This window comes from Rhinatrema bivittatum, chromosome 3, assembly GCF_901001135.1.
Source record: "Rhinatrema bivittatum chromosome 3, aRhiBiv1.1, whole genome shotgun sequence".
NCBI classification, from domain to species: domain Eukaryota; kingdom Metazoa; phylum Chordata; class Amphibia; order Gymnophiona; family Rhinatrematidae; genus Rhinatrema; species Rhinatrema bivittatum.
This window is the reverse complement of record NC_042617.1, coordinates 479,523,793-479,541,138: the sequence shown is the minus strand read 5'-3', so window position 1 is coordinate 479,541,138 and position 17,346 is coordinate 479,523,793. Positions and strand designations below refer to the sequence as shown.

The following is a 17,346-nucleotide window of genomic DNA, read 5'->3' as shown; positions in this document are numbered from 1 at the left end:
GCAAGCAGCTTTAAAAACAGCAGGGGGTTAGCTATTCCAGCAAACCCGGTAGAAATGATTTTCTGAAATGGTGACCCACTCCCCTCCCCTCCCCTCCACTACCTAACTCCTACTCTTAGCTCAAAAAAGGGTTTAGGAACTAGGGTCACCACAGAAATCTACAAAATCTTGAGTGGGGTGGAACAGGTAAATGGGGAATAGTTATTTACACTTTCAAACAGAGATTAGGGGATACTCCATGAAGCTAATAAGTAGCACATTCAAGACAAATAGGATAAAGTATTTTTTCACTCAGCACACAATGAATCTGTCAAATTTGTTTCCAGACGAGGTAGTGAAAGCAGCATAGCTGCCCTAGAGGAAGTCCATAAACCATTATTAGCCATGTAAACTTAGGATAGTTACTACTTATCTCTGCTTATGAGCAAGAAGGATTGGATCCATTCTTTTAGATCATGTTAGGTTCTTGTGACTTGGATTGGCCAATATTGGCGACAGGAGGCTGGGCTTAATGGACATTTGGTTTGAGCTAGCATATCATTTTTTTTAAGGGGTAGATTTTGGGTCCCCTTATATTCCTTTTCTAAATTTTCTGTTCATGAACTTTATACATTTATTATTTTCAAGAATAACATGAAAAGAGAAAATTATAAATTAAGAGAAATATAAGGGAAAATATTACGGAAATATTTACTTCCTTCTTAGTCCACTATATGGGAAGTAGATCCAATACTGAAAAAAGGGGCATAATGTCAGCGCCAGCTGGAAGGCCAATGCTTTACCCTTTGAACCACTAGAGAAAATTAAGCAAAGTAAACTAACAGGAAAGAAGAAACCTTGTGCTGGCTCTACTGGAGCCAAATTGAGTCACTGGGACTAGAAAACAGGTTGCTGAGGACAGGATGTTTCTAGCAACTCAAAGGCTACTTAGCTGTGCTGTTAGACCTGTGATGCTCGTTGTGAAGTATTGGATACTTGGATTAATTTGTAACTCCCTGGATATGATGATTTGGAACTGTACCTAGTTGCAAGAAACTGCTCATTAATCTATGGTCATCCCCCCCCCCCCCCTTGGTCTGGACTATGAATTACTCCTATGCTTGCAGTTGGGAGTACCTCATGGGAAATTATATTTACTAATATGATTTGTCTTCAGGTTAGTAGCTTGAGTGGAGGATGAGACAAGGTCCCAATCACCCCAAAACCACAATTCTGTGTCCTTCCCAAACAACCTCTCACTTGTGGAACCACAGACCAGATAAAATCAACACACCAATTAACTATTTCACTAGTATTTTGTAAGTAGACAGTAAATCCAACCAGAACATTAAATGGGAAAAGAGGTGGTGAAATCTAATATAAACTTGCAGTTTTCTAATTTTAAATCAAGCAATGAAAAAATAACCTGTTAGCCAGGGCAATGAACATACACATATGGATAGTAAAAAAAAAAAAAAAGGAACGTTAATAGAGAAAGATTGGGAGGGGGGGGGGGAAGCAGTGAAGTACACAACTTTCAAAAATTGTGTTTACCCTTGAGTACTCAGAAAGGGTGAAAGGAACAGATCCACCCCAATATCACCAATTTGTAAAGGGTGCAACCTGTTCCAAACACAAAATTGTATGGAAAAAAAATAACAATCAAGAAAATGAAGAAGTCCCTCTTGATGGTGGCGCTGGCTAGATGACAAGCCAAATAGATGAGCACTGAGGTGCTCATTTGGGGAGCTTCCCCAAATGGTTTACTTGGTACTAAACAGAAAGCGGGCCTAGTTTCAGTCTCTTACAAAAAGACCACAGTCCACCAGTAATTTTTTCCAGGTACCTGCCAGCAAGGGATTATACTTGACTTTGGCTGAAAGGCTGAAACAATTAAGATAAGATACTGAATTTGTGACAAAAGGCAAGGAAATAAATCTTCTCCCTCCTTTGCTAAGATACTGTCTGTGCAAAGTTTAGATTACTTAACTCAGTCTCTTAGGAGGGTTATCCAGCCATGTGCTCCTAGGCCTGGATATCTCTGGAAAGGAAGTCTCTCAGCTCCTGGCTCCTCTGTTCCCTGTTGGGATTTTACATGTAGCTCAGCTATGAAGCAAGAACAGCTGTCTTTCTCTCTTTCTTCAGAGCGCAGACTTTTGTATCTCCCTCTTGATAATTAGCTCTTCAAGAGAAGAATTCAATTGTAGAGCTGCCAGATGCACTCCTCTCTTTCTGACTCCTGCTTCCAGCTCCTGGTCAACCCCACCCTGTATACATAAACAGAGGTAGCCAAATTGTGCCTTTTCTGCTTTAAATGGTCTCCCAGCATTGTTTTGGCTTCCTCCTGAGTTGGCTATGTAGTGAGGTTCTCTGGGCAGACTAAATATTGTGAGTGCTGGATGCTGGTTCTTGAAGAGCATTTGTCATTCACAGGAGAGCACAAAGGGGTTTTGATATATTTTTATATTCCTTCATCTGGGCTACGATGGCTTGCAGTCTCTTCAAGGCTGAAAATCCCTTCTTGACAGATCCAAAACACATCACTCAGATACAGATGCAGCTCAGTCAATACTGTAAGGCTCCAACACATGACAAGCTTGTGAGAACTGCCACAAATGTAACTTACTTAAGACTAAGACATAGATAACTAGAACTGCTATTGAACTTGTGTCATAACCCAGGCGCAAAGAGAGTTTGCATTTGAGTTGTTGAAATCTCGTGGTGATGTGAGTCTGCATGCTTGAGTTGTGATCCCCATGTTTGAATAAAATTAAGTTTAAAACCTGAAATAGACTGGGTTTCAATATACACAGGCTGAGAACCTGATACTTAATCAAAAAGCAAAGGAAAAGAAGACATCAAACCAAAGCATTACATTAATGCATTTGCATTCTAGTTATTACTTCCAGTAGAACCAAACCTGCAATCCAAAGGCCTAAATACTATCCACTTGGGAGATTCTCTTAAGAAAAGTCTTGTGTGTGATCGCAGACAATACATCTAATACCAGACAATTTAATCAGGCATTTACATAGATGATGTAAGAAATATTCTGCATCAAGATCTGAAACCTTTTGACACACTGAAAGAAGTTGCTTCCTCCTATTCCAAGCTGCCTTGCAGACATTAGAAAACATCCAAATACTGTGGCCCAAAAACAGTTTATTTCCATGATGAAAAAAAGTCTTGGGGTGCAAGCACGGTCTGGCTTGAGAACCAAGGAGATAAGGAGAGTGGACCTTGAAGATTCTTTCAAGGAATTGTGCACAGTAAAGATGGTCCATAAATAGCTCTCCTTGTCCATTCATGTTTATTCCCTGGTAGATAATAAACTCTAGTGGTGGGAGGAAATATCATTTCAGATGCAATATTTAAAACTTCAAGGAAAAAGTTCTTCAGCATCTCCCCAAGTAAAACTGTAGATTTCCAGGAAAAACACTGTCAACTCTTTAACAGAATTTGTTATAGGCATTTCCAATGCGGTAACAGCAGTATATTTTGCAGAGTGACCACATCTTGCAGACACTTCCCAGTTCACTATGGGCCTGATTTTCCAAAGAATTTATGCGTTTAAAACTGTGTTTTACATGTGTAAATGTACTTTACCCATACAAGTGGGCATTTGAAAACTGCTACACTATATGCCATTGAATCATCAATAGGTTTTATACGTGTTAAGTGCACTTAACGTGGGTAAAGGGCTTTTGAAAAGTTGCTGATAGTAAGTTATTCTTTCATGTTTAAGTTTTTTGAAGGGGCAAAACACTGTAATACCCAACTAAAGCACTAGGGCCAAAAACTGGCAGAAAACTCTCAGTAGATATCCCTAGATTCACTAGAGTTACCCCATCTAGCCCTACAGTTCATCCAAAGGCTGTGCTCCACACTACACTACTCTGAGCAAGCTCACCCCTTTGCAAGATGCCCCAGCTGATGTTATTTCTGGGACAATCAGGGTGCTGAAAGCTAAATAGATTAGGGATGTGAATCGTGTCCTCGATCGTCTTAACGATCGATTTCGGCTGGGAGGGGGAGGGAATCGTATTGTTGCCGTTTGGGGGGGTAAAATATCGTGAAAAATCGTGAAAAAAATCGTTTAAAAAATCGAAAAATCGAAAAAACCGGCACATAAAACCCCCTAAAACCCACCCCCGACCCTTTAAATTAAATCCCCCACCCCCAAATAACTTAAATAACCTGCGGGTCCAGCGGCGGTCCGGAACGGCAGCGGTCCGGAACGGGCTCCTGCTCCTGCATCTTGTCGTCTTCGGCCGGCGCCATTTTCCGTACGAAAACGATTCGCGGCGGGAAATCGCTCCCTGACCCCCGCTGGACCTCCAGGAACTTTTGGCCAGCTTGTGGGGGGCCTCCTGACCCCCACGAGACTTGCCAAAAGTCCAGCGGGGGTCCGGAAGGACCTCCTGCCGTCCAATCTTTTTCGTCTATGGCCGCCGCCATTTTTCGGCGCCATTTTGGAAAATGGCGCCGGCCGAAGACGACAAGATGCAGGAGCAGGAGCCCGTTCCGGACCGCTGCCGTTCCGGACCGCCGCTAGACCCGCAGGTTATTTAAGTTATTTGGGGGGGGTTCGGGAGGGTGGGGGATTTAATTTAAAGGGTCGGGGGTGGGTTTTAGGGGGTTTTAGTGTGCCGGCTCACGATTCTAACGATTTATAACGATAAATCGTTAGAATCTGTATTGTATTGTGTTCCATAACGGTTTAAGACGATATTAAAATTATCGGACGATAATTTTAATCGTCCTAAAACGATTCACATCCCTAAAATAGATATCACATTGCATGGACCAAGGAGAAGTGCTTGATAGCATTGGCACTCAATGTAGCATGCATACTTGGCCAGGAAACCAGTCCAAGGTCACCAGCAATGGAAATATCTAAGGCAGAAATGACGGAACATCAAAAAACAAACAGCTTAATTGAATCCTCAAGGGAAGCTGGAGGCTTTCAGGGTAAGTTCTTATTTTATCTTTTCTCTTTCACTATGATGAAGAAAAATCTTTAAGGAAAAAACTATTCCTATCTCTTAACTGACCCTCAATGCAAGAGTAACCATCATTAAAGGAACATCCTCCTACGAACATCACTCAACTCCACAGATATCCATGGCATCACCTTCTTTTTTTTTTTTTTTTGCAAAATCGTTTTTTATTGTGAAGATATACAATATCTCAGTTACAGAAAACATAGCGCTAAACAACACTATCAATACGGTAACCAGTTTAATAGAAAGGTTGTGCAAGTCTTCACTTCATTATTTATTTATGCAACATCCCCCATCCCTTTATGTTACTAAGAATCCCAAGCAAATCAGACTCACAGACCCCCAAACGCTCCAGCCACATCACTCAATACCCATTCAAACACCATTCACACCACCCCCAATCATAACCGCTCCCCTCCCCCAAGGCTCATAACCAAAAAGCAGGCATGGATGAAGATAAACAATATAAGCAACTTAAATTGTAGAGCTAGAAGAAGCAATAGAGTACCAACATGTACGATAACCTGCTGTGAGCAAATGACCTTGAAAAACGGGCGAAAGAAGAGAATAATATTGCGCCCAACAGTCAGCGTATTTCTTATTGGTATTCTTAGGTGAAATAGTAAAGTCCATCCTCTCCAGGAGCATCATGTCCATCATACATGGATGCCAGGCCGTAATGGATGGCTTTAGTAGGGGATCAGTCCAGTCAGTCAGTATCACTCAACAGGCTAACAAAAGTGCAATCCTGCTGAAACGATCCTGGGCCCCAGTGCATTTTGTAGGCAGCGCCTGTGGTCCAGCCAGGAGGAGCGCTGCTGACAGTTTAAGAGGTAGCTGAATACATTTAGCAATACAGTCCATAACCTGATCCCAAAAAACTTGTAGGGAGGAGCAAAATATCAACCGATGTAACATTGTACCTTCCTCCTGGAGGCAATTAATGCATAGTGGAGAGGAAAGGCGGCTCATTTGAAAACGCCGCACATCGTCACAAATGGTATGGTGGATAATCCTAAAGTGTAAGTCACGCAGACCTCCATCTTTCAGGCGCTTGTGTAGAGAAGGTAAAGCAGAAGTTGAGAGAGGTGACCACTATATCCATTACACACCATGGCTCCCAATAGGTGGCCAGAAGATCGAGGTGCGTGGCGGGCAGTAAGCTTTTTATCAATCCACTCCAGCCTTTTATAGAATTATGAGAATATGCAACTTGAAACAAGGTATTAGCAAAAGCGCTTTCCTTCAAGAACTCCGCCGGCTGCCAATGAAAGGTTTGCAAATAATGTCGCACTTGAAGATAAGCGAAAAAAAACTTAGGTCGTAACTGATAATTTTTAACCATAGTCTCATATCGTAACACTTGAGGGGTATCTTCCTCAAAGTAATGAAAAGCATACATGAGACCCAGACGGGCCCACATCTGAAAAACCCCATTGGCACCCACACCCAGCTGAAAATCACAATTACCCACTAACGGGGTTAACAATGAGAAAGAACTAGACAGATGATAAAGACTGCGTATCCATCTCCAAGCCCATCTACAAGGTTGCAACAAGCATTTGGGGACAGCCAGCTGTTGTAACTTGGCCGCCGGCGCTTGCACTAAGTAGAGGGGAGACCAAGGTTGAGTCATGCCAGTTAGTAGCCCCTCCTCACAATAAGTATAATTATCAATAAGCCATTCTCTAATAAATCGCATCTGACAGGCAACATTGTATATATGAAAATCTGGCAGTCCCATCCCTCCCTGTGTCTTAGGATACGTCAAAGTTTGATATTTAATCCGAGCACGCTTACCCACCCACAAGAATTTAACCATCCCCACTTGTAATTTTGGCATCACCCTCTTAAAAATCTGATTCACCATGGCTTTTCTTCTATTCTGTGTCAATGGGAAAATACCTTGATGAATCAAGCCCATAATCCACTTCCATGGACTTCATTAAGTATTGAAAGTTACAAAAATCCCACTCATTAGTAACCCAGCAGGTTTACAGATACACAAATGGAAAGGTCAATAAGCCCTAAACTAAGCAATGTGAGTGGTGTTTCAAACTGCAAAGCATAAAAATAGAGGTCAGTTTTCCAAGGGTTTTAGGGGGCCAAATTGGGCCTTTTAAAAATGTACTAGGTCTGCGTACTTAAAGTGTATACATTTAGACTCCTCATTTCACTAGGCTCCTAAAAAGTGGGTGGTTGCAGGACTGGAGTTGGATGTGGGAAAAAGAGCTGCTTAGATCAATTTTCAACACTAAGCATCTAATTTAGGATCCTACGTCAAGCGGGGCCAGATTTAAGACTATGGCGCCCATAGGCAGAGGACCAGTGATAGGAGATTTTGTCCCTGGAAATCAAAAAAGCAACAGCGGGAGTCCCAGTTTTTTGATGCTTACAGAATATGGGGCCTTAGGAAAAGGCCTGCATTGCCTATTTAAAAATATTTATAACCCACAGGTCCGAAATCCGTGCTCCCTGCAGGTGACAATATAATATTCATAATAAGTAAGCAGAAATAAGACACAGCAGCATCACTCTTAAGATTAAAAACAAAAAATATTTTACAGAAGTAAAATAAGACTAAACCCTCTTTATTCATAAATCCCAAAAAGTACCACTATAAAAGAGATTTCAATTTTTGCTGAATATCAGATAATCCATTTCTAACTTCACATCTTCAGGGAATGCATTCCACAAGGAAGGTCCTGTAATCGAAAAAGGCTCAAGCGCTTGTAGCACTCAAATGTGCTTGACTTAGAGGAGGAACTTTTAATCTCATTGTCATTTGTCAGTGAAAGGACCAATCCATTTTCAGAAGGCTGACTTTTCAGAATTCTGAAAGGGGATTAGCCCTTTCTCTGACATGTGACACTGGAGGCACCAATCGGCTGTCAGTTGAGAGAGCAGCCCAGCTGGAAGATGTAGGATCTTCGCCAGCTGGGGTTCTTGTGGGGAAGGGGACAGAACTTGGAGGGCTCTGCTGGGTAGTAGGGGAATCAGGAGGGTGTAGTTCACCTCCGGCCAATGTATTTGTTTAAGGTGAGAGGGAGGGGGCAAGATCAGCCTGTTTGAGAGGGGAGGGAGGATTCCGGCCAGCTGGCAGCACTCAGCCTGACATCAGGCCAAAGTAGGAGGGAGATAGAAAATCCAGATCAGGGAGCTTTTTTTTTTTAGTGAGGGTTTTCAGAAAATGACATGCAAAGTGGCCTTGGAGTGAAAAAAACTGTTTAGCATATTAATTTTACATGTGGTCCATTAGTATGTCATTAGCTTACTGTATTCGTGGGGACTACTTATTTTAGTGCGCTCATAAAATAAAACTCACACTAAAATCTAACTCTGATTTTAGTGTGGTTTTATTACATTGACCCTAATGTAAGGTAAAATTATCCCAACTAAAAGTTTGAACTCAACAGATATGTGAATTAATTTGAAATGTCACAGTCCATTCTCTAATTTCTTAACTTCTATATCACTGTATTAAAATGAATTGTGGGAGCTTTTCAGAAGCACCCGTCATAAGGCTAACGTAACCACAGGTGAACTGCTCAACAGAATTCTGTTTAGGCCAAGATAAGTTCAGCAGTTTGCTCGGGGTTACAGCCTGAGTGATGGAAACAGGTTTCTGCATGTCACAGGTCCTTGCTCTTATGGCCCGTCTAATGTTTTGCCTGAGTCAGGGAAAAACACCTATTCCATTCTTGGAAAGTTTTGTTTTTGATTTGGAATCAATGACGCACCTTGTGAAACCATACCGTTGTGATACAGTGGTCATTTGGCAGGTGATGATATACAGCAGGAAAGTTTTTTCTTCTCTCATGATTTAGTTATGCATAATGAATGCAACAAACAGTCTATTCGGAACTCATTAAGGACTACAACAATTTTTCTCACTATTAGCTGGGTCAGGATATGTCGGAACAGAGATGCCCTACGGAGCCTGATTCTATTGCCTCACCTGCTGAGAGTCTTGGCCGGGTTCTTGGTGTCTGCATCTCCTGTCGGGCATGTGGAAGCATGTGATAGCGTTTCGCTTCATTGACCAGATCCCGGCAGGCTTCTGAAGACTTTATCAACTCCTCGTTGTCAACAACATTTAGTAGATAACTGGGATGGATGAAGGGGAGGCGGACCACCGCCAGCAGCTCTGCAGCATGCTGAAAAGAAAACAACACAATATCCTTACTGTAATATATCTTGACTGCTCTCTCTCAAAATCTCCTTGTCGGAAGGCCAGGGAACTTATTGTACCACTGTATATTAAGATCTGAAGATGAAGCTCTGAATGCCTGGGGACAGGCTGTACATGACTGCAGCAGCTCAGATTTCTTGCTGGCAGGTACTATGCACACAAGAATTCAATCAGCATTTTTCAGGACAGGCAAAATCTCTTCTGATAGGACTCAAATCCATTTTCAGACCTGTAAATATTTTTGACTCGAGCTTACTTGGATTATTGGCCAGCTTTGATCTGGTTCAAATCTGTTTCTTGAAGAATTCAGATGTACTTGGTTTAGATTTATGTGAACAGTCACAGATTCTAAGAAATCTAACACTGTACAAATTTTCTAGAATCTGCAAACATTCTCCACGAAACTGGGACAAAACATCCGGGGAATGTGGTGAGTGAAAGTGAGCCATGGATGGTCTGGATTTTATCCTAACCAATTTGTGGCCTGCCTGGTTTAAAACTTATTGTCCAAATCCCTTTCACTTTGAATGGAGTTCAGACTTAACCCAAACCAGCTTGTACATCCTTCTTTCTTTATGTAGTTTTAAAAAATACAAGCATGCTTATTTCCAGGTTGTAAGAGATAGACAGGTTTTATTCCACTGCATCTCTAGACTCCTTTTCAGTTTCTCTAATCCATTACAAGATTTACTGATCCACAGATGCTCTGGGTAAAGGTCAGACTGGCGCAGCCTGTCCCTTATGACATGGAGACCTTACCTTAATATTCTGGATGGCAAGTGGAACTAGATGTTTATTGCATGGAAAAGCTAAGTCTGATGGCAGAAGCAGTACCCTTAACAAGTTAATGACTATAACATGCCTACAGTTTTGTCCTCTTTTTTTTTTTTTTTATAATGTTTAAATGTGGGATAGTTATCTCAGGACACTCTTCATCCTTTAATTTTTGAGAGACTGAAGCTGCACACTGCCTCCAAATGAACTGGCATGAAGGAGATCTTTTACCTCATCCCTGCTGAAGAAATTGTGAATGCACATTTCTTGAATAAGATTACACTTCCAGAATGTTCTTGTAGATATATCTCTCTAGCTAATTGAGGTGCCGCAATGCCATGTAAAGCATTACAGCCCAATTTTAAAAGGGGCACGTGTGTAAAAAATGGGGTTATGTGCATGGCTGGGCCTTGTGCGCACCGCATGCATTTCAGAATGGGCCCGGCCACACGTGTAATTCCCATTACACGCCAAAGGGCCAGGCCATGCAAAATGGGTGGGCTGGGAGACATGGTCTGGGTGGGGAGGGTCAGGCCAGGACAGCACCATTAGCCGCTGTCCCAGGGAAGCTGGCCAGCGCTCAGAGATTACTTCTGCTCCCGGGGAGCAGTAAGTATTAAAATAAAAAAATTAGGGATAGGTAGGATTAGGTTAGGGGTCAGGGAGGAGAGGGGAAGAGGTAAGAAGGGTAGGGTTAGGAATAGGAAAGTTCCCTCTCAGTCCACTCCTTAATTGGAGCAGACTGGGAAAGAAATGGGGAAGGCCCGATTGCGTTGCCGTGTGTAATTTGCTAAAATCACCTCTCTTGCGCGCGCAATTCGTGGGCCGCACCCATCAGATTTTATAATATGTGTACCAGTACAAAGCTATCAATAAGGGCCCTGAACTCAGCGGTCGGAGTAACAGATAACTATGAGAAAATAAGTGTGAAAGCTTGCTGGGCAGTCTGGATGGGCCTATTGGTCTTCTTCTGCCGTCATTTCTATGTTTCTATTTTTCTATTAAATAAAACTCAAGCTACTGTTGCTTGTTAATGAATAGTAGTTTATGGATTTTTCCTCTAGGAACTTATCCAAACCTTTTTTAAACCCAGTTACACTAACCACTGTAACCACATCCTTTGGTAATGAATTCCAGAGCTTAACTATGCGCTGAGTGGAAAAGAATTTTCTTTGATTTGTTTTAAATGAGCTAATTGCTAACTTCATGGAGTGCCCCCAAGTCCTTCTATTATCTGAAAGAGTAAATAACCGATTTACATTAACTTTTTCAAGTCCTTTCATGATTTTGTAGACCTCCCCTCAGTTGTCTCTCCTCCAAACTGAACAGCCCTAACTTCCTTAGCCTTACCTCATAGGGCAGCCATTCCATACCACTTATCATTTTGGTCGCCCTTCTCTGCACTTTCCCCAGTGCAACTATATCTTTGAGATGCGGCGACCAGAAATGCACACAGTATTCAAAATGCGGGCTCACCATGGAGCGATAGAGGCATTATGACATCCATTGTTTTATTTGCCATTCCCTTCTTATTAATTCCTAACATTCAGGCCGATTCAGTAAAAACGCGGGAGAGCGGACGAACGCCTGCTCTCCCGGCACGTGCACTGGCCACTCAGGGGTGCGCACGGTTCAGTATTTAAATTAGGTGGTGCAGTAGAATCAGGCAAAAGGAGGCACTAGGGACACTAGCGCGTCCATAGCGCCTCCTTTTAGCCCGGAGCGGCGGCTGTCAGCGGGTTTGACAGCCGACGCTCAATTTTGCTGGCGTCAGTTCTCTAACCCACTGACAGCCATAGGCTTGGAAACCGGATGCTGACAAAATTGAGCGTCTGGTTTTCGGCCTGACAGCCGCGGGCTGAATTAAAATTTTTTTTTAACTTTTTTTTACTCTTCGGGACCTCCGACTTAATATTGCCATGATATTAAGTCTCGGTGCCGGAAGAAATTAGCGCCTACCTTTGGGTCAGCGCTAATTTCTGAAAGTAAAATGTGCGGCTTGGCTGCACATTTTACTTTCTGTATCCCGCGCACATACCTAATAGGGCCATCAACATGCATTTGCATGTTGAGGGCACTATTAGGTGCCGCGGGTTGGACGCGCATTTTCCTCCCCTTACTGAATAAGGGGTAAGGGAAAACGCGCGTCCAAGAGCAGGCTAACTGTATCGGTCTGTAGGTTTGCTTTTTTGATCGCCACAGCACACTGAGCCGACAATTTCAATGTATTATCCACTATGATGCTTAGGTAACTCCTAAGATACCCCTGACAGGGCAGTGTCTCTTCCTTCCTTCGATGGAGTGTGAGAGAATGAATGGGTGCTTTCCTGGGGGTCTGTGGGTGTGAGAAATAATGGGAACTTGCCTGGGGTGTTGTTATAAGGCAGCCAGTGAGAATGAGTGTGTGTGTCAGGGAGCTAGTGAGAGTGAGTGCATGTTTGTGTGTGTGTGAGGGAGCCAGAGTGAATGCATCCTTGTGTATATGTGAGGGAGTCAGAGAGAGTGAGTGCATGTTTGGGTGTATATAGGTGGATGAGAGAGAAATGTGTGTGGGTGAGAGAACATTGTGTGTATGGGTGAGTGAGAACATGTATATATTGGAGGATGAGAGAACACTGTGTTTTGTTTATGAGTGAGGAAGAGCATGAGTGTGTGCGTGTGGGTAAGAGAAAGAGAGCACATGTGGATGCAACAAACCGTCTCCCCCCTTTCCTCTCTGCCTGCTAAACCATGACAATCTCGGGGCATTTGGAAATCAAAAGTTCTCAGGTATGGAAAGCAGGGAATTTTTTAAAATCCTTACTAGTTTTAATTATTAGGTATTATTTGATGTGTCTGCTCTGAAATATTTTATGGGTGTTTGGAACATTTTTATATGAGTTTTTAACTATTTGATGTTATTCTATTTGTTAATTGTGTTGAATTATTCTTTTTATTGGTACAGTTGCTGCTTTAAGTCCTCTGACTGTGGAGTGTAATTGCCAGTGTAACCCCCATCCCCCCTGCTCACAGAGGTCTAAGGGGGATGTCGGCGCTCGGCTCCAATAAGCGCCAGTAATATGGCCCTCCTTAAAAAAAGGTTTGCCCATCTCTGGTGTAGGTGATGTGTATGTGTAGGTGTTTATGTTGGGGTAATGTAGGTGGCGTGTACATGTGTTGGGATTATTGTATGTGGGCGCATGTGTCTGGGGTGGAAGTAGAATAGGTGGTGGTATAGAGCGTGGGAGAGGGTGGTTCAGGCGTGTGTGTGTATGTGTGTGATGGCAGGAAATAGTATGCTGGGATGGATTGTTTTTGGGTATAGGTGGTGGTGATGTAGGCATAACTGTGTTGGGGTCACATGTGTATGTGTGTAGATAGTGGTGTAGAGGGGATAGGGTGTGTGTTGGGGGTATGGAGGATGGAGATATATGTGATGGTGTAGGTGTATCTGTGAAGTAGTGGTGGTGTAGGTAAGGAGTAGTGTGTGGGTAGTGATGGATTCAGATGTTTAGGCTGTGTGTGCAGCTGTGTGTGGGTGGCAGTGGGTGCGGTGTGTGTTTACACACAAAAGCACTCTTTCCCCCTTGTACTCTCCACTTCCCTGTCCTCCCTCACACTCTCCAGATCCCCTCTTCATTCATGGGAGGGGGCTGGGGACTGGTGGTGACGTGTGGGTGGATAACATATGAAGGAGGAATGGTGGTATAGGGATGGTAGTAGGGAGTAGTGGTGAGGTAGGAAATATAGGGAGTCTAGGGAGGGTAGAGGCGGTGTGTGTAGGGAGGGTTTAGGGAGATGTGTGGGTGGTAGTGGGCATGGTGGGGCTGGGTTTGTGTACATGCACTCTTCCTCTCACACTCTCCATTTTCTACCCCTTTGCTTCTCCTCCTGTGTGGGGTGTGGAGATGGTGATGGGGTGTAAGTGGGGATTGTGTTTGGGTGGATGGATATGAGCACGGGGCATGTAATAGAGGATGGAGTTTGTGTTTGTGGGAATATGTGGGTGAAGGGATGTGTGTAGGGGAGGGGTGTAACAATTTCCCCCTTGCACTCTCCCCCTTCTCTAATTCACCTCCTCCCCAATAACTGACCCCGCTGACTTCTCCTCTCCTCTCCCAATCCCTTTATCCCCTCTCTAACTCCTATATTTCACCCCCCATTGCCCTCCTTCCCTCCCTTTCCTAATCCTGGGCCTCACCTTTACTTCCACTGGAGGATCCTGGGAAATCCCGCCAGCCTTGCCGCCGCTGCGGAGATCCTGCCAGCCCTGGCCCTGCCACTGTGCTGATCCCGCTGGCTCTGACATTGTGCTTTTCCCGCTGACCCTCAAAGCAGAGGGTGATGTTGCAATTGCGTCAAAAAGTTGGTTAAAGGTAGTAATCCCCATGCCTTCTATTAAGGGTAGTAGCTGCTGCTCCATGTAGGCTACCCCTTCTTCATTTCCACCTCTAGCCTTTAAGGATTCACAGTGTTTATCCCATGCTTTTTGAATTAGTTGACTGTTTTTAACCTCACCAGCTCTTCTGGAAGGGCATTCCAGGCATCCATCACACTCTCTGTAAATAAATATTTCCTGATGTTGGCTCTGAGTTGTCCCCCTGGAGATTCATTTCATGAACCCTAGTTCTACTGTTTGCTTTCCAGGTTTGAAGATTGTGCATCATTAAAACTTTTCGGGTATCTGAAGGTTTGTATCACATCTCCCTGGCATTTCCTCTCTTCCAAGGTATACATATTTAGAGCCTTCAGGCTCTCCTCATAAGTCTTCTTATATAGACCCCATACCATTTTGGTCACCCTTCTCTGGACTGCCTCTATCCTGTCTCTATCCCTTTTGAGATATGGGCTCCAGAACTGAACACTATACTCCAGGTGAGGGCTCACCAAGGACCTGTACAAGGGGACTATCACCTCATTTTCTTACTGGTTATTCCTCTCTCTATGCAACTCAACATTCTTCTGGCTTTAGCTAGGCCCAGCGCAACCAGGTGTGCTTACCGTGCATTTGCATGGGGCGGTGGGCCAACAGCAATAGGAAAGGCCACAGGGCCACTGCAGTGGCATATTGAGGGGGAGCAGGTGAGGGCCAATGCCCCTGGGCGCAGGGTCATTGGGGGGGGGGGGGCATAGGCCGGTGGATATCATCTACAGGAAGGTAAGCCATGCAGCCGCCGGTGGACCTCATCACACTATTACCCCAAGGTTACACTCCCATCTGTGTACATTTTTTATTTAAGCATTTTATATACCGTTGTTCCAAAATAAGATCACAACAGTTTACAAAAGCAACATTCAGAGAGAGAGAGAGAGAGAGAGAGAGAGAGAGAGAGAGAGAGAGAGAGACTGGCCATAATATCATGGCCCATAGGTAGGTATTTGTATCCCTATGGTAGGCCCACCTAGTAACTCGAGGTGGGGTTTAGGTAAGAGTGTAGGGGGGGTTAGGGGCCACTTTGACATTCTACGTGACACCTACGAACAGAACAGTGGTCTCTTGTGAAGATTTGCTGGCCTTCGGAGTGAGGAAACTCACTCCAAGATGAGATTTGGGCAAGGTTCTCTCAACCTAGCTAACATCAAGCTAGGTTGAGAGAACCTTGCCCAAATCTCATCTTGGAGTGAGTTTCCTCACTCCGAAGGCCAGCAAATCTTCACAAGAGACCACTGTTCTGTTCGTAGGTGTCACATAGAATGTCAAAGTGGCCCCTAACCCCCCCTACACTCTTACCTAAACCCCACCTCGAGTTACTAGGTGGGCCTACCATAGGGACACAAATACCTACCTATGGGCCATGATATTATGGCCAGTCTCTCTCTCTCTCTCTCATCTCATCTAGGACCATTAACAATGGTCCCCTGGTGGTTGAATGAAGGAAATACAACAGGTCTGGCACTTATCACAGAATCTGAAAATGGTATCGCAATTTGCACTAACTTAGCTCTTCGCACAGGTAATTAGTGCAAATTGCAATAAATGCTATATTAGTATAAAACATGCCCCTTTTGCTATCGCATGCGGTACTTACCGCATTTTGATAAATCCACCCCTAAGTTTCTTAATAACTGTCAATCATTCATCAGTCCATGTCTATGTAATTTACTACAGTTGTAAATTTTATAATAGATCATATGCTTTTTTGAAGAGCCATGTTTTCAGATTGCGTTTGAAGCTCTTTCTTTCTATAGTGAGGCACAACTCCTCAGGTAGAGAGTTCCATAACTTGGAGCCCGCTATAGAGAACATTCGATCTCTTATTTGCACTAGATGAGTGTTCTGTGGTGAAGGTACAGATAATAGTCCTTTGTTTTGTGATCTAAATGTTCATTGTGGTGTGTATTGTTAGAGAGTTATGCCTAATAAGCAGGATTTACTATCACTGATTATGTTGAAGATGAGTATTCACATTTTATAGTGTATTCTTGCTTGTATAGGTAGCCAGTATAGATCTATTAACGAAGGGGTGATGTGGTCAAATCTTCTTTTCCCTAACAGTCGTCTTGCAGAGGCATTTTGCAGTAGCTGTAATGGTTTTAATTGTACTGAGGGTAGGCTTAGCAATAGTGAGTTGCAGTAATCTAAGTTTGAGAATATTAGTGTTTTGCAGAACAGTTCGGAAGTCCTGGAATGTTAAGAGAGGCTTTAACTGATGTAAGATTTGTAGCTTGGTGTATCCTGTTTTAATTAATTTGTTTATATGCTTTTTCATTTTTATGTTCTCATTGATTGGTATTCCTAGGTCTCATACTTGTTCAGAGGGTGTGATGAGGAAGTTACCCAGGTCTAGGGATGGTGGTTTATTTACAGATTGGTTTCTCTTTAGCCAAACAATTTCAGATTTATTTTTGTTTAGTGTTAGTTTTAGCTGGGAAAGTTTTTGCTGTATTGCTTTCATGTATGTTGATAGTTTTGCTGCTGTATTTTCAATTGATTTGTTGATAGGAATGTAGAATTGTATGTCATCAGCATATAGGAAAAAGTTGATTTCTAGATCTGCTAGTAATTTACATAGAGGAAGCATATTCATGTTGAGTGTCACCGAGAGTGCAGAGCCTTGAGGGATATCTGTATCGATTGGGAATGTGTCACAATTGTTGTTGCCCAGTTTTACTTGGAAAGTCCTATCAGCCAGGAAGGAGGAGAACCATTTGAGTACACATCTATCTTTTCCAATTTTTTTTTTTATCTGATGGCATAGCAGAGTGTGGTCAACCATGTTGAATGCTGCTGTTAAATCTAATAATACCTAGATGTAGGAATCATCATTGTTAAACCCTTTTAGCACAGGGTCAGTCAGAGATAAGAGTAGAGATTCTGTTGTGCAATCTTTTCTGAATCCAAATTGGTTCGGGTATAGAATGTCATTATCTTCTAGGTGGTTTTCCAATTGCAGTAACACAGCTTTTTCCAGAACTTTT

The 17,346-nt window shown here is 43.1% G+C and overlaps 1 protein-coding gene across 3 annotated transcripts in view; it reads right to left on the bottom strand.

The window, feature by feature from the left end:
• The window catches only part of KLHL29 (kelch like family member 29), a 1,215,123-nt gene that overhangs the window by 121,663 nt on the left and 1,076,114 nt on the right, over positions 1–17,346 (bottom strand). For all 3 annotated transcript variants that reach the window (XM_029595999.1, XM_029596000.1, XM_029596001.1), the window contains one exon: positions 8,941–9,139. In XM_029595999.1, coding sequence (XP_029451859.1) covers positions 8,941–9,139 — 199 coding nt within the window. The remainder of the gene's footprint in view (positions 1–8,940; positions 9,140–17,346) is intronic.